Source organism: Eupeodes corollae, chromosome 1 (assembly GCF_945859685.1).
Source record: "Eupeodes corollae chromosome 1, idEupCoro1.1, whole genome shotgun sequence".
Classification (NCBI taxonomy): domain Eukaryota; kingdom Metazoa; phylum Arthropoda; class Insecta; order Diptera; family Syrphidae; genus Eupeodes; species Eupeodes corollae.
The window spans coordinates 1418908-1441166 of NC_079147.1; the positions used below are offsets into that span (position 1 = coordinate 1418908).

Here is a 22259-nt window from a genome sequence, read left to right on the forward strand (position 1 = left end):
TCGAATAAATTAAGTTATTACTTTAACTAACCATTAAATTTAAATGAACAAATATTGTAGTGGAATTAATGGCCCCATTGACAAAACCAAAAAGGGTCTTAGAGCATGTTTTCAGTACATAAAGCTAAACAGTAGCAATAGAAATATTTATTTAGTCCGTCCCGTTTTGCTCCGACGAACTACTTTTTTAAACGTGTATTTAATTTAATTTTTTGCTGATAAAATGAAAATCGAAGAGTATACATTTAAACTAAATCAACAATTCTATAATATAGCATTAAAATGTTCATGTCTTTTACACATTGTAAGGGAGCCACCTTTTAAATGATTGAAAATAAGAAAAGCATTGCAATATTTATGCACACAATGCCAATAACTTCGATAAGACATTGCTCGAGTTTTCTTATATTTTTCTCCTTTGATTAACATGATTTCCTGTCCATCTGATCGCTTAACACAAATTTCTGAAATAAAAAATATTTTTACAGTTCGGTTCGCATTAGATAAAAAATTGGAAAAAGTATTGTTAAAAAATTCGTATTAGAAAAATAATAAGATATTGTATCCCAATGTGTATAGCACATCGAAGAAATAAACTTAACTGAAAAAAAAAAGAAAATTTGAAATAATTAAGACTCATTATTATTTTTTATTAAATAAAGAAACAGAAATTGGTACACACAACAGTAGCACATTATTTATTTTCTTATTATTTACTTTAAAACAAAATTATATTAGAATCCTGCAGCTTTGCATTGTTGCTGAAATGATTTTGGAGAAATAACGCTTGCTGGTAAAGTGTTAAACTTTCTTGGATGGTTGTGGAGATTTTTTCCTAACTTGATGCCACCTTCCCATTTGGTAATACACCTTGCTAAGCATTTATTTTCTGAAAGTCGTTTACCGTTTCCATCCGAACATATCCAATTAATTGTTGAACGAAAACTGGCTTCTTTTTTGTACATATAACCGTCAAAAATCAAATTGAAGCCCTGTTTTTGGTTGCGAAGATAACCCATTTGAGCGCTATAAATCCAGGTGCTAGTGGGATAGACTGCAAAATATAAAATGAAATTATGGTTTTGTTTGTTTTATTTGTCCGATTAGTTAGTTTATTAAAAAATTACAAAAAGTTTATTGAAAATTCTAAGCTCTTAAATTTTCGTGGAACTTCACAAAATTCTTTTTATATAGGGTGTCATATATTTACACTTAATGCCTACAACATTTTGGATTTTCAAATGAACTCGAGACTCTTAATGAAGATTGTTTTATTTATACTGTTAAAAGCGTGTTATTCTATAACTATTTGTTTAGTGTAAAATTATAAAAAAAAGAACAACACAGAAAATGTTCCGTGGTGTCTTCACACATTACAACCTTGAACTAACATTAAATAATAATCATACGCTATATATGTACCTTGCTATGAATTAAGAAATCCAGAGTATTGCTTATCTCGAAAAGTGTTTCATACGCGGATATTTTATCCCTTGAAATAACAAGAAGTTTGGGAATTCAAAAAGAATTAAAGAAAAGGATCACTTATTTTGGTACAGTGGTACAGTCTGTTTCATATTTCAGGGAACATTTGTTATGATGTTCAACTTTTCTACTACTGTTGCTTTATTAAAATAAACCAGTTCCAACAGAGAAAGTTGGGTTTTAAATGAGATTGAATCTTCGGCGTTCTTAAAGGTCTTCACCCTTCTTCCCACTTTTTTGCAAATCGTTTTATTGAGATGTCAAAATTTGCTTCTTGAGCTGTTTTACAGCCTTTTTGATAAAAAAAACTGTAAAAAGAATGTTTATTTGTACCTTTACTAGAATAATTAGTTTACTGATAAAAATAATCACTAAATAGTGCTGAACATTCATTTAAGTAAGTTGCAAGCGCAAGCTTTAAAATTAGGACTCTAAATACAGCATAGTTTTTTTAAACTATACAAAATATTAAGATTAAACAAAATGGCATTGAATCGAGACTTCTTAGTTTAATAAATACATTTTATTTTTATTATATTAAAATAAAACTATACAATTTACGGGTATATTGCCTTTGGCTTTTTATTTTATTACTTTACACAAACACCATTAAAACAAATTTAAATCAACAATTACATTTTTTTTATTATAGTTTTTATGTATAACATTGTTTTTTTTTTTTATAAATAAGTTAAGTATTGCAATATTGTATTTGTTGGTACGAGATGAAAATCTTTTGAATAAGAAAAGAGTATTTTTTTCTCACAACACATTCAACATAACTTTTCAATTTGCTTTCTTTTGTAGAGTTTGTATCTACTTTAAACGAAAGTTTCATATTTTGCTTCCTATAACATTAGTAAATATCTTCGAAACCATCATTTTGCACTAAAACTGCTTCTTCGTAGTCAATTTCATCTTTAAAATAAGGTTCCATCGCGTGTCCAGTACCTGGGTCATTGGTTACAAAAATATGCTTTTGTGCAATATTATCATTGCTGCGAGACTTTATAGCAGAAAATACACCTCGTCCCCATTCGATTTTTTCTGTCTCTTCTGGATGGGTATGTCGACCGATAACTTTAGCAGAATTATCATCTGGACGAAAAATAACCCGAGCTCGACACTTAAATTTAGTACTACGCAAACATCTCCAATATTTATCACGATTTTTGCGGTACAAATAGTTATGAAGAACAATAAGTGGATGTCCACGTTGACTGTAGATGAACTCGAGTTCTAAAATTAGAAAACCATGAATTAACAACAATAACCTGGGAACAAGAAAAAAGATAACTATTAAACTATTGATGACATATAAGACACAAAAAACAAGACATGGTTTATCATTTCGAAAAAAAGATAACAACTTATATATTTGTACTATTTTTGTTTTTGTTTCTTGATACAATTAAATATAGGTAAAAGGCGTATCATCTGGATTATGGGAATGTATATGAGATTTGCCAATGATTCCATTCCTCATCACAATCCGACCATGACAGCCGGATTTAAGACATCTCCAATATTCACAGCCCGAGCGGTAGCTTCGTTCTCGGCGATATTTGAACCCATTCAAAACTAGAATGGGTTTGCCTCTCTGACTTAAAAGGAATGTGTAATTGCTGTCTGATAGATGGTCCAATTTCATGTTGTCCTGTTGACCTGTAAGCGGGGGTATATAATAGATTTGTTTTGTAAAATGTTCTAAATTTCTTATTAAATAGGTAAGAAATTTCAAGAAGTTATGGTAAAAAAGAAAGACTAGTGTTATTACTTATATTGTTATGTATTACTCGACCAATTACTAATTTTCCATTTTTAAAAATTAAAGTGGAATACTCTTTCTCTTTTGAAAAAAATCTGTTGACGAAAAGTTAGCCTTCAGAGCTATAGTGGCTCTTTGTAGCTGGTGTTACGTCAGGGTCGTTAACCATTGATTTAACTCATTTTTTTTAGCTCCCGTTTTTTTTTTAAACGACAGATAATTTCAAATGAATTACGGGTAAAGTAAAAGAGGCTTCCGCATTGCAAGTGCAAGTACTCAAAACATTTTTTTTACATATGTATTTCAGGTAGTTTTACGTTTACTTTATTTCAGGTAAGTCCAAAATAACATTTGTTTGTTCTGTTCAAGTAGTAACGTTTCACATCACTAGTATTTTAGACGTTACTGACTCAAAATTAAAATTAATTGTTAGACCCATTGTACTGAACTTAAAAAGAGCCTAGCTGCTAAGGCAAACTACTTATCTAGTAATAAATCATTTGGACATATAAACAAGATCTTTAGTTCTAAGCAAGGTAGATTATGGTCTTCTTATCTACGGCAACTTACCTAAATCAACGATGAATAACATCAAATCTCCTTACCGTGCGCAGAAGCATAAATGTTTTCCCTATTACTCCAATACGAAACATAATGGCGGATGCTGGTCTTCCACTACTAGAAAAACGTATTCGAGAGACCAAACCAAGATGTATATAAAATTAGCCTTCATCTAAGGTTCTATCATCAATAAAGATTTGGCAGAGAACGAGAAAAACAACACCTCTTCTGATATATATCTTTTACTGTTTCGAGATATTTCTGACCCTCTATGGTCCAACGGTTGGAAAATGGTGTTCACAGACGGTTCCAAAATCCAAAATCCAAAATTAACTTATAAAGAGCCCGTAAGAATACTTGACAACATCGCTTCTATTTTCACCGCCGAATCAACAGCAATTCTCTATACTGCAGCAATAATGACAAACCTACGTGGAAGTTTTGTAATATGTTCTGATAGACTAGCTGTTTAAAAAGCGATACAAAACAAACGAGACTTATAACGTGAGGTTAACCGTAAAGTTAAAAAACACGAGCTTAACGACTGGAACAACTATCAACATTTCTTATAACATATCAACATGGATAAATCACGATCCCCTACCCTACCTCTACCTCAAAGCAGATGAATTCAACTCTAGTTAGACTAGGATTTGGACAAACAACACTGACACACCACAACCTTTTCCAAAAAGAAAACACTCCAACTTGTGATGCTTATCCTGAAGCTTTGTATATCAAACACATCCTAGGAATATGATCATGATAAGCTTTATAAATTTACATACATTTAAAATATACAGCCCTATTCTGCTATGCCACGGGTGTGTACCCGTGCCATGTGTGTACTCGTGGCATGATGGTTAGTGCGTTTGGGCTGTCATGCTAGAGGTCTTGGGTTCGATCCCTACCTCTGCCATCTAAAGACTTTTCACGAGTACTGCCTCTTGCGAGGAATTGACAAATTCTCCAAGAGTAACTATTGTCATGAAAAAGTGCTTTCTCAAAATTAGCCGTTCGAAATCGGCATATAAACTGTAGGTCCCCTCCATTCCTGACAACATTACTCGCACACAGGAATGGTTGACAGTTGTAAGTCACTAGGCCTTGGTTCTCAACGGACTGTCGCGCCACCCATTTTTTTTTTTTTTTTTTATTCTGCTATTCACGTAGATCGTATATTTGATTCACCTATTCGATTCCTTCACACTGCCTTTGCATGCTGGTATCCATCGGGTGAACTACATTATCCCAAACCAATTTGACATTTAAATAAACAGCTGTTCATGTAAAAATATTGGGAATGTTGGACAAATTGTTTTGATTCATACAAAAATTAAGTTTAATCAATCCACCTGAACAGAATAATTTGTGTGATTTTTGGAAATGGGCAGTATTAGGTTCTTTATTCCAATTGTAAGCAGAGGAATAAGAGAATCCTCAAACAGATAAATGTTTTATTTATAAAACAAATATTCTAAATCTAGCTATAAATTAGTTTTCACTTACATTTTGCTTACAAAAATTAACAAACCAGACATCAAATGAAAAATCCGCTGCATTTTATATGCGGATCAGAATTGTATAGAATGAATGCTTTCTTGTGAATAAAAGAATACCGCGCAGTGTTACTGACGTTACCGACATACACAGATTCACTTCGAATGAAAAACCGAATGATGTTTAGTGAAAATTCATAAAATTCCCCCCGATTAATAGCAGAATAGGCCTGATAAATACATAAACATATTGCTCAAAAATTTGTATTGCTACTTAAAAGTCAGAATCCCCAGCAGCTAAGGGCGATTTTGTTCACTAGAAGTTGAACATAACTTGGGGATTTTTATTGTCAACTTGAGAATTCGGTTTTGTTCACTCAAAGTTGACGTTTATAACTTTCGGTTTTAAACTCGAGAGTTTACAAACTTTTGATTTTCATAACTTCCCGAAAAAGTAGAAGTTAAGAAGAAAACTTTTGATTTATATATTTAAAAAAAAATTAACAAAAATGTATCGAACAAATTATTTTTGGCATATTCATCTTCAAGCAGCGAAGATGAAGAAAGTCTGCAAATTGAGAGACGGGAATATAAAATGTTCAAACGCATTCAATTAAACACGTGGGATGACCTAGACTTTTTGCATCGTTTCTGTCTCTCAAAACGCACGACAAAGATGGTGGTAGAAGAAATAAAGGATTTCTTGCCGTGTGATGAAAGGAGGTGAAATTTTCTCGTTTTGGTTGAAGTGTGGAAGTGAAATATTTTTCATTTTTCTAAAAAGATCACGCGAATTACGACCTATCACGCAATTGCTAATTGCATTAAGGTATTATGCGCTTGGATCTTTTCAACTAGTAATCGCGGATTTTTCAGGGGTTTGTATTACAAGTGTACACGTTGTGTTGAAACGTGTGTCCAGAGCTCTTGCCGAACTTTCCCCACGGTATATATACGCAAAACGAGCGCTTGAAAGCAGCTAAAGAATTTTTTGCAGTGGCAAAGTTCCCTCGGACTATTGGTGCAATAGATTGCACCCATATTCGAATTCAATCGCCAGGTGGAACAGATGCAGAAAACTTCAGAAATCGAAAAGGGTGGTTGAACGTCCAGACGGTGTCTGCAGCTAATTTAAAAATTAACGATATCGTGGCTCGGTGGCAGGTACAGCTTATGCTCTTTAAAAAATGAAAAATTTAGTAAAGATATTCATCATTATTCTCTTTTGAAAGGGGTCTGCTCATGATCAGCGAATTTTCAACATGTCGAGTCTAAAGAAACGGTTTGAAGACGGAGAGTTCGAGCATTTTATCCTTGTTGGAGATTCGGGCTATACAAATACCAGTTTTCTTGCAACACCATTTCTCAATGTCACAAACGCAGTAGAAAACTTGTATAACGAATCACAAATTCGAACTCGCAATTGTGTGGAACGTTCATATGGCGTTTGGAAAAGGCGGTTTCCAGTTTTAGCAACTGGATTGAGGTGTAGGCTTGACACTGTTCAATCAGTAATAGTGGCTTGCGCCGTTCTCCATAACATTGCCATCGACCAAAACGAATCGCAACCGCCACCGGAGATGTATGATTTTGCTAATATGCTGGCCGCTACAGATGTTCCTTCAGATACGCTTTTGGGATCAGCTTCCGCAACTACTCATAACGTTCGGGCTCGATTGGTGCGTTCATATTTTCAGCCAATGTTAGATAGCTAAATATGATATTTTAACTTCATTTAATTTTTTATTTTTATTTTCTATCACTGATTTGTATAAAAGAGCATTTTTAACTAACCATTCCTCCTCTTCGGGAGTATAAAGCACTTTAGACATTCTTTTTGTCGTTTCCTTGATATTCATGTTTATTATTTTTTTTTTTAATTAATTTTAAAATCAAAACATCAACAGCTCGTTTGCTTTTCAAATTAAAAACTGACATAATTTGTATTGACTGTCACAAATATCCCAAGGATATTTTCAAAACTGAAAGTTGGCCAACTTTTGTTTTTCAAACTCGAGAGTTATGAAAAAAATAGTGAACAAAATAGATTCTTAACTTTTGTTTTAACTCTCGAGTTAAAGTCAACTCTCAAGTTTGTCAACTTGAGAGTTTGCTTCAAGTTAAGCAATAGTGAACAAAATCGCCCTAAGTCTCTTTCCAATATTAACATGTAAATTTTAATTTATAGTTAATAAAGTTTAGTAATAATAAATGAATTACAGTTTACAATACCGTATGATTTTTCAAATTATGAAGTTATTGGTGACATTTGTTCAAAAACTAAAATTACACCAATTACAAGTAACAAATGAAAGCTTATAACTTTTAAAATAACTAATTTCAAAATATTCTGCGTTGAACTATGTTCATGAGAATTGAAGTACCGAAATCATTTTATTTAAAATTTTGAATTAACAATTATTTTAACACCAAAAAGGCATCACAATTTTCTTTACAAAATGGAACAAAGTAATCAATTACGATTTGTATTTATGCATTTTAAATAAAGCTATAATTGGTGCCTGAAGACATAAGCATTCGCTAGTAACGCTAAATGAAAGGTGTAAGTTATTCTTATGATCAGTATTAATATCAATTGTCCATTAAGTTGAGTGAGCTATTTGAAGGGAAAGAGGTACTACACTTTTAAACTTTAATATAGTTCATATAAGGCTAATGTGAAAAATATGGCAACATAATCATTTCACTCAACTATAACGAAAGACCTAGTTGCATTAAATTTCGATTTTTTTATTTCAATATCTAAGAGAAATGCGGAAAATCGAAAACATATAGAAGCCTTTTAACATTATTTTTTGTTAGAATAAACAACAATATATTTATGGACCATTTATTTTCTTAATTTATAATTAAAATACTGTACGATTATTTGTTTATAAGTATATATTTAGAATGATACTACTTAGCAAAAGATTAAAAAAATTGTTTACATATAACATATTTTAATAACATCTTTTTATAAAAGTATAGGTGATAACTTATTTATTTGTAATACATTTTAACCAAAGAGATCGTCATTATTCTTCAGGATAATGGGAATGATTTTGAGATTTGCCAATAATTCCATTTTTCATCACAGCACGGCCATGACAGCCAGATTTAAGACATCTCCAATATTCCCATCCTAGCCGGTAGCTCCGGTCAAGGCGATATTTGAACCCATTCATAGTTAGAATAGATTTTCCTCTGTCACTAACAAGGAATGTATAACTTCTCTCCGATAAATTATTCATCTTAAAGTTTTCGGGTCGACCTGTAAGCGAGGGTAATGATAGCAAATTATTTGTTAAATAACTTTCTTCAACATTTGTGTTATCTTTATTTTTATAATACTCGTAGTATAACAACTGAAAAACTTATAGATCATAGTAAAAGTAATATTCTTTACTAAAATATGTAGGCATATGTATTATTCAAAATCCGCATTTGACGAGTCGTAGTTCTCATGCACAGTTTTTTGTTTATGCTTCAGGCCTGGGGTCGCTCCAATTTTTACTTTTCTTCTCCTGAAAATCCTGAACTCACTTTGGAAAGCGAATTCTTTTCGTTTTATGACGTCCAAACTTATCCTTAAATAGAATAACGTTTATTCCAACAACAATTGACAGGAATAGATTAATGGATCGCTAAAATACTTCAGAATTAAGTAAAACTAAATTAAGTATTTATTCATGTTAAAGCTATGCTAACGTAGCAAACCTAACTTGCAACGTTAAGTATGTTTATACCAATAGGTTCTTTTATGATTTTTGTTGGTCACCATTTTTCTATTTTTCAACTAATAAGCTAAACTTCAACTGTCTTTAAGGAAAAATGTAAAGACTTTGAAAAGATAACAAATTGTTCCGGATTAGTTATTGAAAACTAAATCAAAATACCACTAGCCATCTAGAAGAATGTGTGACCGGCTTAAGTTTAAGAGTTACTAAATTATCAGCCTTATATTTAACAAAAAAAAAGCTCAATGAGAAATAGAATTACGTTTTGCCACTTCTTTTAAAAGCAGGCGTTTTTATTTCTAAATTAAAAGGTTGCCAACATTCACCACAAAATCAAAAATAAAACTTTATTTATTTAGCCTTACGAGAAAATAGGGAAATATTTGGATAGTACTCGAAAAGCATTCATGATCTTGCAGACATCTCGTAAGTATATGTTTTATACTTACCTATAGTATCATCAAGAGTTTTCACAGCTATAAAAAGCTGCTACTTATTTAAAACTCTAAGGGATTCCAGCAAACAAAAATGTTCACCCAAAAGAATTACTTTTAAAGATAATAATCTTAACCGAGCGTTTTTAGTTTAACGTATATTTGTAGTTTGTATTTTATATACCTTATATAATGTTAAAAGAAACGATTATTAAACTTACATACAACTTCTAAAAATAAATAAATATTTTAAAAATCTATTGTGATTTGTATTTGTAAAACTATATTTGAAACAAGAAACATAATGAAATTTACTTATTAAAAGTTTATTAATATCTACAAACATTAGATTAAATAAATTAATTTGTGGATATATTTTACTTAAGTTGCTACTAGATATATTTTGTAAGTGTATACATCTAAGGTTTTTATTTATCGGAGTATTTTATAAAATTTAAACCTACGTAGGTACTTACATATATAAATCTGTAAAACAAGAAGCACAAAATAATAACAATAAATCCATACATTGAAAAGTTACATTTCTGGCATCATTGGGCGGTCCGGTTAAATCAGCTCGGATTTTTTTTAGGATCTTATTTAATTCAATTTTCTCATCTCACTTATAGTACTTATGATTTTAACGTTATTACATTTTAGAATTAAACTATTTTAATACTTCAGTTATTAAACAAACTAATACGGATATCAATAAATTTAATCAAATACCTACAGTTGTGTTCATAAAAATAGCAGTGCTCTCCAAATAAAACAAAAAGGCCTTAAATATCAACTATATAATATATTTCATTAAACTTCTAATAACAAACTTAAACATTTTATTCATAATAACAGAAAATAAGTACTATCGATTTTTTACCGTTAGCTTTGTCACAGTAAAAACTGTTTTTAAATATATGGCTGTTCATAAAAATAGCAGTGCATGACAAAGTACTAGAACTATTACGTAAGAAGTAAGAAAAACTGTAATAATTTATATGAAAGTATACAAACTGTCAGAAAAACCTCGACTGAATATAACCACTTAAAATATTCTGCCTGGCTACGGCCAGTATTTGACATTAGTATTAGTTGCCAATTTTTATTTCACTTCCGTTCGCCTCTGCCTTTTTCGATTCCTCACTCATACATCCTTAAATATGTGTCTATTTACATACATACATATGTAATTTTCGGATAACGGACTAAGATTTAGAATTCTGCATTTGAATAACGGCGGCGTCGAAGACAACACGGATTGAGCGAGAACAAACTAAAATTTAAGCCAACTGGCAAAATATCTTTTTTATAAAATTAAATGAATAAAGTATTTTTTGTAAAGTTGTAAGAAGCTCTAAGTTTTATATTTTATTAAGTTGTCTGAAAGTTTGACAACATTCTTAAATTTTAATTAATAAATTCGTGCTCAAAAATATGCCCATCAATAGAACGCCACCGCCTGTGTCTCAAGGAAATGATAATGAGGCAGGCCACCCAATTCAAGATGATGACCAAAACGAGCTGCAACAACACCAGCAGCACAAGGAGCTGCAACAACATCAGCAGAACCAGGAGCTGCAACAACATCAGCCGCAGCAGGAGCAGCAACACCATCAGGCGCCACGAAATAAGACACCAAAGGCCAGAAGGAATCCAGCAAAGCGCAGGATTTGTGGAGAAGGGTATAACCAGGAAATGGTGTTCTGCGACGGGGTATGTAAACATTGGTATCACTATATTTGTGTAGATATAAGTCGTAGTCAGGCAGAAATTATTTCTAAGTGGTTTTGCGAGGAGTGCTCAATATTAAATCTGAGGAAAATTGATGCACTACATATAAAACTAATAAATCAGATGAAGGTAGTAGAAAAAAATGTTCTTGAGAAAAAACGTAAAACAGTTATAAATAATTCTTATAAGAAATGGTTAGGGTTTAAAGAGGATTATATAAATTTGAAAGGATCATTTGTAGATAGCCAGGGTGCTCCGCTTCCTGAGCCCAGGTTAGTTTCTGTTGGTTCGACAGGCTTGCACAATGAATCGGATAGACGTTCAGTGTCCTCCATAAGCAGTTCGTCAACACAAAGAAATTTGCGTTTGAATCTTATTCAACAACGACGTGACATACTAAGGGAACAGCGAGACAATCTACAAAAAGAGCAAGAACTTTTGAAACGCCAAGAAGAACTCATTGACGAAATGTCAGAAAGCGAGGACGATGTGGGATGGATCAATGACGAGGTGCCCATCCGTAGTAGTAGGAACCAAGTTATGAACCCATCGGCACCTGCTTTCAAACCATCATCTACGACTGCATTTAAGCGAATACCTACACCAATGCTGCATCAACCAACCGTATTTGAACTTCCAACACCACTGAGCCAGAGGGAATTGGCTGCCAGGAAGGTTTATAGGGAACTTCCAACCTTTACTGGCAATCCTGAGGAGTGGCCACTCTTCAAGAGAATGTTCGACCAGTCCACTCAAGCTTGTGGGTACAGCATTGACGAAAATCTTATGCGTCTCCAACAAGCGCTAAAAGGAAGGGCACGGAACCTGGTTTCCGGCCAATTAGCAGAGCCATCGTGTGTACCACAAATTATAAAATCTTTAGAAATAGCGTTCGGCCAACCAAACGTAATTTTAGAAAGTCAATTAGAAAAATTCGCTAAACTTTCTGTAGTCAAACCCGATAAATTAGAATCCATCCTAGAGTTTTCCACTGCTGTAACAAATCTCAATGCGGTGATGAAGGCTTCGGGACTCGCGAGCCAGTATGATAACCCACTTCTTCTTAAAGAGTTACTCAAGAAACTTACAAACGATATGAAGATGAAGTGGGCTACGTTCTCAATGGACAGGGAAGTTAAAGGTGTTATTGCGTTCGGTTCCTGGTTAGAGTTGGAAGCAAAAAAGGTGTATGAAGTACTTCCAATTTCTGAGTTAAGTATTAGTAGGAGGGAAGTTGTTCATAACGAAAAGTCGAATAGCAAAAGTAGGGTCAATGTTCACATCCAAGCTAAACCATATTCAACCTGTTTAGTATGTGCAAGCCAGTGTAAGAGTCTAGAGGCATGTGATGTTTTTAAACAAATGTCTTCTTTAGCCAGGTGGGAAAAAGTTAAGGAGTTAAGACTCTGTCGCCAGTGTTTGACTGCCCATGCAATTAAATACCCTTTTGTATGTAAGAAGGCAGTCAAATGTAGTTTCACCGGTTGTACGAGAAAACATCATCCGTTAATGCATCAAGATGTCATCAGTACCACACCAATAGTAGTAACATCACAGAACAGTCATACCAATGAGGGTGACTGTTTTCAGTTCCAGTATATACCAGTCACACTTCGTAAGGGTGACAAAAGGGTTACTACATTGGCATTCCTCGATGGTGGTTCTAGTGGAACAAGAATAGAAGAAAGTGTTGCAAATGAACTGGGATTAAATGGACCTAAAGTTGTATTGCACCTTAAATGGACAGCAGGCGTACGTCGACAGGAGGATTCTACTAAGGTCTCAATGGTAATTTCAGGGGTATACGAAGGTGCCAAGGAATTCGAAATACCTGTTGCTCATACAATAAAGGAGCTAGGTTTACCAAGGCAAACCCTAAAATATGATGACCTTGCCAGAGTACATCCTCATCTACGTGGGCTTCCAGTTAATTCTTATATTCAAGAACAACCAAGGATAATGATAGGCCTAAGCGACTGGCATCTTGCTGTTCCTAGTAGGACTCGACTAGCTGAGTGGAATGATCCTGTGGCAACAAAGTGTAAGCTGGGATGGTCAGTGTTTGGTTCAAGTAGCTCATCCAAAAGCCAGAATATAAATTACCACATTGAAGAGTATTCACATCCAGACGATGAAAACTTGGACGATATGATGAGGCATTTCTTCTCCGTGGATAGTTTGGGAGTAAAAATACCAAAATATGACCTGATATCTAAAGAGGAAAGTCGTGCTAAGATGATAATGGATGAGACAACAAAATTCGATAAAAATCGTTTCGAAACCGGCTTACTTTGGCGCTACGATGATCCTGTACTTCCAGACAGTAGACCCATGGCCAACTTCAGACTTTTGTCACTGAATCGTAGACTGCAGAAGAATCCAAAACTGAAAAGCGATATGCAAAATCAAATCGATGATTACATCAAGAAAGGATACGTCCGTAAGCTGTCCGCTGAAGAGTTACGACAAAACCACAAGCGAATTTGGTATCTTCCATTGTTTCCAGTGGTTAATCCGAACAAGCCTGAAAGATTGAGAGTGGTTTGGGATGCAGCGGCGAAAGTAAATGGAGTATCATTAAACTCACTTTTACTTAAAGGTCCTGATGCGCTTCCATCACTACTAGGCATTCTTATGAGATTCAGGGAAAATGCAGTCGCTATTAGTGGAGACATTTCTGAAATGTTTCATCAGATCAAAATTTTACCTAAAGACCAACATGCCTGCAGATTTTTATGGGATGACGGAAATGGAGAAGCAGTATACATCACACAAGTTATGACATTTGGAGCGACGTGTTCACCAAGTAGCGCTCAGTTTGTCAAAAACCTAAATGCCAAAAAATATGAAAAAGATTATCCAAGAGCAGTTGAAGCGATCATCAAGAACCATTATGTGGACGACTTGCTCGATAGTCTAAGAACACCAGAAGAGGCAATTGCACTAGCCAAAGATGTCAAAATGATTCATAAAGCCGGAGGATTCCACATCAGGAAGTGGAAATCTAACTCAAGAGAAGTGATGGCTGCCTTAGGAGAAGAATCTTCGGAGGTTAGTGACAATTTTGACCTAGATAAGGAAACTGTTTATTATACCGAAAAAGTATTAGGAATGTGGTGGGATACAAAAACTGATTCACTTACATATTCCTTAAAGTTTAACAAAGGCAACAAAGATGTTCTTAGCGGTGATCGTAAACCAACAAAACGAGAAGTATTACGGGTGATGATGTCCATTTTCGATCCTCTCGGCTTGATAGGTCACTTCACCAGCTACTTGAAGGTTCTCATGCAAGAGGTTTGGCGGTCTGGAGTTCATTGGGATGATGAAATTGAAGACGATCATCATGAAAGCTGGCTTCGATGGTTAAATGAATTGAAGCAAGTTGAATCAGTCCTCATCCCAAGATGTTACTTAGCTGAATCAACATGGGATCTCGCAGAAACAGAACTTCACGTCTTTGTCGATGCTAGTAACACCTGCAGTGCTACAGTGGCATACCTTCGCATACAGTCAAAAGATAATATTACTTGTTCATTGTTAGGTTCAAAAACAAAAGTAGCGCCCATTAAACTTATGTCGATTCCACGACTGGAATTAGTTGCTGCATTGATTGGAGCAAGATTCGCCAATAGCATTCGTCAATCTCTAGCAATCCGTATTCATCGCGTGGTGTTCTGGTCGGATTCAGTAACAGTTCTGAGCTGGTTAAGAACCGATGCAAAATCAGTGAAAGGGCAATTCGTAGCCTTCAGAATAGCAGAAGTGCAAGAGATATCTAACATCGCCAACTGGAGATACGTACCGTCAGAAATGAATCCAGCAGATGACGCGACTAAGTGGAAAAAGGGACCATCATTGAACATGACTGATCGTTGGATGCAAGCACCGCAGTTTCTTTATGAATCCGAATTAGAATGGCCTGAAGATATATCTTTACATCAGGAACGCCATCATACAGCTGTCGAAACATTACATCAAACAACAGAGCCAGTGATTTCAATAAAAAGATTTGAGAATTGGAACAAGATGTTAAGAGTTACCGCATTTGTCTGCAGATACATAGATGCCCTAGGTGGTACGACAAGAGGAAACGATTCCTTTTCATCACAAGAGTATCAGCGAGCAGAACGTGTGATTTTCAGAATAATTCAACTTGAGGGATTGTCTTCCGAAGTTAATTATCTTTCAAAGCCAGAAAACCTCATATCAAAAAAGAAACGTCCCCATAGTGCCAGTAACATATTCTCAATGAAACCATATTTGGATGAGAATAGAGTGATAAGATCACTAAGCCGTATAGACAACGCAAGTTGTTTAAGCTTTAACTCGAGGCGGCCAATAATTCTTCCACATGATCATCATGGGACGCTGCTGCTGGTACGAAACTATCACGAAATATTCCGTCATATTAATCATGAAACGGTGGTGAATCAATTAAGAAAAAAGTACTATATTCCGAGAATACGACAGGTTTTAAAACGAGCTAGAAAACTTTGTAACCGTTGCAAGATAAGAATGGCCAATTCTACTCCACCTGAAATGGCGGTTTTACCAGAAGTACGAGTTGAAGCATTTACACCTCCCTTTTCTAACACTGCAGTGGACTATGGAGGCCCATTTGAAATAGTAAATAGCCGAAAAGTAGAAAAGAGGTGGATCTGTCTATTTACATGTCTGGTAACTAGAGCTATCCATATCGAAATTGCCTACAGTTGCAGCGCTGACTCATTTATACTTTGCTACAGGAACTTTTTATGTCGAAGAGGGTCAGTGAGAAAAATGTTTAGCGACCGAGGCACCAACTTTATCGGAGCTGAAAAATTACTAAAAACTAGCTTAAAATCAGTCGATCATCAACTTATTGCGAAAAAGTTTGTGAATTCAGAACTGGAATGGCATTTTCATCCTCCAGCATCACCTCACATGAATGGATGTTGTGAAAGGCTTATAAAATCTGTTAAGATCGCCTTATACGCGGTGAGCAACGTCACATCATATAAACCTAACGATGAGCTTTTTCGTAGTTTTTTGATGGAGGTTGAGGACATGATCAACTCTCGGCCACTAACCTATCTACCACTCGACAGCGAACAGTCCGAAGCCATAACACCTAACCATTTTCTTCGTCAGTCACCTGGAGGGATGATACCACTTGGCAACTTCAATGATGATACAAAGCTACTTAAATCAAATCTGCTTATGTCACAGCTTCACGCGAGACATTTTTGGAAACGTTGGATCGCCGAGTATCTACCTACACTAACTAGGCGAGAAAAGTGGGACATGCAGACTGAACCATTAGCAGTTGGAGACATCGTACTAATAATTGATGAAAGGAGCCCTCGCAACCAATGGCAAAAGGGAAGAATCATAAAAGTCAACGCCACTAAAGACGGTCAGGTACGCAGTGCAACCGTACAAACTGAATCCGGAATCTACCAAAGACCTTCAGTAAAGCTTGCTAAGTTGAATATATCAGCGAAGGAAGAGGTACATTTGTGAGAAGCCTAGAGAAATGTACCGAGGGGGAGAATGTCAGAAAAACCTCGACTGAATATAACCACTTAAAATATTCTGCCTGGCTACGGCCAGTATTTGACATTAGTATTAGTTGCCAATTTTTATTTCACTTCCGTTCGCCTCTGCCTTTTTCGATTCCTCACTCATACATCCTTAAATATGTGTCTATTTACATACATACATATGTAATTTTCGGATAACGGACTAAGATTTAGAATTCTGCATTTGAATAACGGCGGCGTCGAAGACAACACGGATTGAGCGAGAACAAACTAAAATTTAAGCCAACTGGCAAAATATCTTTTTTATAAAATTAAATGAATAAAGTATTTTTTGTAAAGTTGTAAGAAGCTCTAAGTTTTATATTTTATTAAGTTGTCTGAAAGTTTGACAACACAAACAATGTAAGCTTACAATTAGTACTTTGTTGCATAACCATTGTTTTTTTATGATGCTCCGCATCTACGTGGCATCGAGTCCACTAAAACCTGACACCTCTCGACTGGTATTGCGTCCACGAATCACGCCCTGCTTCCCATAATTCTTTCGAATTCTTGGGTTTTGCTTTAGAAACTGCGTTCTTAACATCCCCCAATAAATTTGCGATGGGGTTAAGGTCGGGGGATTGAGCATGCCAATCCATAACGGATAACTTCTTCTGCGCAAACCATGATTTTGCCTTTTTTACGTATGCTTTGGGTCATAGTCTTGTTGCTATACCCAAACCAACGGCATACCTCTTCAGCATAGTGTAATATAACCACCTCGAGAATTTTCACATACTCCCGATGGGGTAAATAGGCCCGACCTCATAGGATGAAAAGCAAGCCTATATCATAGTTTTTCCTCCACCATGGTTCACTGTTTTTATAGTGTACCGTGGATCGTATGCTGCATTTTAGAGTCTTCTCACATATTCTGGACGACCCTTGGACGACTTTGCTTTCATCGTTCCACAGAACATTCCTCCATTTCTCTTTTGCCTAATCTCTATGCCCTTTAACAAACTCCATTCTTTTTGCCACATGCCTTTTCGTCAAGAATGGTACCTTGCGTGGACTTTTGGCTGGTAACTTCGCTTCTAAAAGACGTTAAAATTTATTTCTTATTTTCGTAGAACCTATGGAAGGGTTCTGTTTTGCTAACTGAACAATTTTTTTATCATTTCTTTCAGTAGTCATCCTTTTTCGGAAAAGCGTTCCCGGTTTATTTTGCCATTTTAAGGCGATACTGACCATTTTTGCTGAGCAGCTTTGGATGTCTTGAATATTTTGGTAGTTTTTTTTCTAAACGTTGTTTTCTAATAAGTTTCCGAATTTCTTCGTTGCAGTGTTCCATTGTTTAGTTTTGGGCTAATATTTATTAATTTTGTATATGCCAGTAAGTTATAAATCTTGACAACATTACTCGCACAGGAATGGTTGAGAGTTGTAAGTCACTAGGCCCTAGTTCTCAACGGACTGTTGCCCCATCCAATTTAGTCATTAATATGTTATACATAAATACTTAAAACTGTAAATATTCAAATATTTACTTACCGTAAAATAAAAAAAATATTTTGAACACTTTTTAATTATAAAATCAAAAGCACTGCTATTTTTATGAACACTCTATATCCAGAGAGTTTTAAATAATGTGTGTTCACCGGGGAAAAGTTGAGTATAACTTCAACCTACAAGTCTCTAATATGAAAACGAAAGACCGTTAGATGCAAGTAACGTGATAATTTTTTTTGTAAGAATTTCCGTTATTCAAATAATTGACAATCTAATAAAATGTAACCAGCACTGCTATTTTTATGAACATAATTAGACGCAACAATACAGCGATCACTGTACCTACAGTAACTTTGTCAATTGAACCAAAGCAAGGAGTCTTCTTTTTATATAAGTTTTCTGATTTATTGGTCAGTTTTGTATGATGTTGATCTTATGTTTCCGACCTGGCGCTCAAAATATTTTATGATTTTAAAGCTACTAAGTTTATTTTGATGAAGATCTACGTGTACAAACGACTAGTAAAATGACGAAAACAGAGTTTACCTTAATACTAGGCTGTATAAAACGTATAAGGTATATGGGAGTCATCTTTCCACCGTACTGGCTAAAGTTCTATTCCGGAAGTTGACTTTTAAACAATGAACCTCTGAAACGAGAACAAGCCATACGGATTGCGCATCGAATTTGATAGGTGTGATGTTACTTAATTGAGTCATTGCAGAATAGTTTTCGCCTTTTCAAATTGTAAAAAATTCTAATTTAATTTGGATAAATTAATAACGCCCTTTATAGCCGACTTTAAACTTTAATTCAAAACCCTTAAGTGAAGTTCAAGGGCACAAAAACCGAATAAATTCAAAAAGGTAGAGGTTTTTGCCGTTTTGTTGAGATTTTGTCTTTTAGCAGTCTTGCAGTCATATTTCGAGGCCAAATACTACCTTCATTTATATATAAGATCAACTTAGCAAAAGCCTGTAATAGAATCTAATGCATTTGAAAAAAGCCCCTTTTCCTGTGAGGAGACAAGGCTAGTTGGTTCAAGTTTACAAAAGTTTCTAAATAAACCCTGAGTTGAATTTATTAAGAACTAAATATAAAACTACCATAAAAAAAAAGCCAAACAAATGAGTCATTACAAAATTTGTGATTGAGAAAGTTAACTTATAGCTAATGCATAAATTGACCTGCCTGCTTTGGTTCATTGTACTTTTGATCGATAGAATTATATACATTTAACCTAACTGGGCTTTAAATCTACCTTAGGACTTACCCAATTTTATAGTCATATATTAAAACATATTAATATCATGTGGATAAATTTGATGAATCGATGTCATAACAATTTTTCAATTTTTATTAGTTCTTAGTAATACTGAATGCATCTTCGCACTTCACTTCAAACAAATTGAAACACAACAACATAAATTATTGTAACATTCAACAATATTTTGTAAACAATCCGAATCAACTTTAGTATAAATAATCAAAAAAAAAAAAGAGCAACATATTTCAGATCGGCAGGGAAGAAATTTGGAGTGCCACAAGAAAAGGGTATGCGCGCAAGTTGTGTAAAAGATTTCATATACTATGTATGTAGGTACACACGCGGCAGATAATATTTATAATAAAAACTATTTTGGCTAATTTCTACTTCACTTTTTAATTTGATTTTACATTGAATTATTTACACCAATTGTTAAATTTGAGGAAGCACAGTTTTGATTTAAATAAAACGCATATAGCACGATATTTTACAAAATTCTTAGAAGCTCAATTTTTCACACAAATCTTGAAATTGATAGTAGAAAAAGATTGCTTACTCTAGCTCGGCCATTTGGGAAGACCAAACATTGGGTTTAGGAAACCAATTAAGAGGAATTTCACGACTTTCACAACGATTACAATTTGATAATTCATTTAAGAATTTATAGAATTTTAATTATTTTTAGCAAAACATATTCCAATAAACAAATTGGAGAACATTTTCTAACGTCAACGCGAAACGCGGCGAATATATTTCTTTGCTGTTGAAGATTGGTGCATGGGAAAAAAATAAATTCCACAGCCAAAAGAAGAAAAAAGTAATAGAACTTCGGCGTCGTTCAAATGTCGATTGGCCATCTACACGTGAGTAAAAAAAGCTCGATGTCGTTTTACGAATGCGTTTCAGGGTAAATAACTCTATGTTTCATGTTTCCAAAGTTACTCTAGATCTGCAAATATTCATTTATTTCTTCAAAAATACGGATACCAAAAACATAATTCATAATAAAATGATAAACATGTTCCTGTTTATTATAGCATCTTCTTGTGCATCAACTGTTACACAATGTCAATGACTTAAAAAGGGCTTCACAATATGTCCCCAATTTGGTTGAGACGACATAAAGGACTGGAAACTAAAGCAAGTATCTGTTTTTTTTTTGTCTAGTATTTGCAATTAAGGCAGCTTGATTGGATTGGAATGTTGAGTGGAAAGTAAGTCAGGAAAAATCTCCCTTACTTAGTGTTTTTCCTTTTTTAGTTCAGAGCTGAGCACTCAGCGAACAGAGTAGAGTAGAGTTCTGAGCAGAGTATGTTCACAGCTCTCTGATTTAATTATAAAACAACTTGAGTACTACACTGGTAATCGTCAACTCAACTTAATTAAAACGCAATATTATTATTCTTTTATCAAAATGTATCCTTTTATTCATCGAGTCCTTTAACATAATATCAATTCATCTATTCAAACCCAACTCTCAGATGGGCTCATTACTTAATCATCAGTTACATGAGCAGACGTTAACATTAGCAGTTTCCGCTGCCACAAACATAAAACTGTCATGATTTGAAATATCGTCTGTTTGAGGGCGTTCAAAATTTTCTTTAATCAAATTAATTAAAACAGTCATAGCGTTGGTCTGTTTGACGTCTGAAATAAATTTGATAGCAATAATTTTTTTTCTAAATTATCTTTCCTTCTGCACTAGGGCGACCAGCCTTTTCCGCCATTTTTATTGTTTTGACGATGATTTTTTTTAATTTCCCGGCTTTCAAATATCAAATTGTTTGTGTTCAGCATTTTTCTCTGTTTACTCTAACTAACTGTTTACTAGAACTAAAAAAGAAAAACGCCAACTATCTAGTCAAGTCTTCTTCAGTCAAAATGACAGTTGATAGTAATTTTTCATCCAACGAAAAGCTGAACTTTGTTACTCTATAAATTTTGTATTTTTTTTTCTGTACAATTTCATTTAATATTTAAGTAAAGGGTTTTCTGTCGATTTGGAAAAAAATAAGTAATATTTCTTTACAATACAAAATACAAATCGTGATGAACTTGTTGCTTGCCTAATGAGTATTTTGTAGAAAATAGTGGTTTTGTGCTATGAACTTTAAGGAGAGGTTTGTGAAATAAAGTTCTGAATTTGAAATTCATGCCACTTTAAAAACTAACTAGTTGTCTTGATCAAACTTTACGTTCAAAGAATAAAGTTGACTGGAAATGAAGTCCCTTATGTTGTTTGAACCTGCCCAATCACGTAGTGATCCTCAAAGAAGAATGCTGTCATCACGTTGACATAAGTACGTGAGTCAACGCGTTGATTTTGTTTGTGGTCTCGTATGAGTCAATGCTATTCAATGACAGAGCTGAATTTAAAACCGAATCAACGCATATCTTTAATGTATGTCTATAGCAACGTACAATTAACTGGCAATGTTAATTTGGTTGATAGATTGTTTTAGGAATTAATTTTTAAACACATATGTTTTGGTTGTTTCCTTTCTAATAAGGAATTACTATAGACAATTCAAATTCGAATTAATATTCTTTCCCACCGTAAAATGAATTATACAATTATCGTTAAAATACTCTTACACTTTTTTTGTATAATCGTGTGTTCTTCAAAGTTTTGCAAGTCATTACTACATACGCATCAACATTCAGTGCATTGACCAAAGAGTGTCGTTCGTGTGATTAACGTTGACACTTTTTTTGTGACGTCAGAAAGTCAACGCGTTAATCTTTAACGTTG

The 22259-nt window shown here is 34.2% G+C and overlaps 1 protein-coding gene across 2 annotated transcripts; it reads right to left on the reverse strand.

Annotated features, from left to right (window-relative positions):
• Positions 1–310: 310 nt before the first annotated feature.
• Positions 311–20306, reverse strand: LOC129943312 (uncharacterized). Of its 2 annotated transcripts, none has more exons than XM_056052658.1 (3): positions 20061–20306; positions 718–1054; positions 311–464 (listed from the first exon to the last, which is right to left on the reverse strand). In XM_056052658.1, exon 2 carries the CDS (start codon positions 1017–1019, stop codon positions 735–737), a length of 285 nt encoding a protein of 94 aa, XP_055908633.1. In that variant the 5' UTR covers positions 1020–1054; positions 20061–20306; the 3' UTR covers positions 311–464; positions 718–734. The 2 variants fall into 2 exon arrangements, with proteins under 2 accessions (XP_055908633.1, XP_055908632.1); XM_056052657.1 differs by having other exon boundaries at positions 19511–20306.
• Between the last annotated feature and the right edge of the window lie 1953 nt (positions 20307–22259).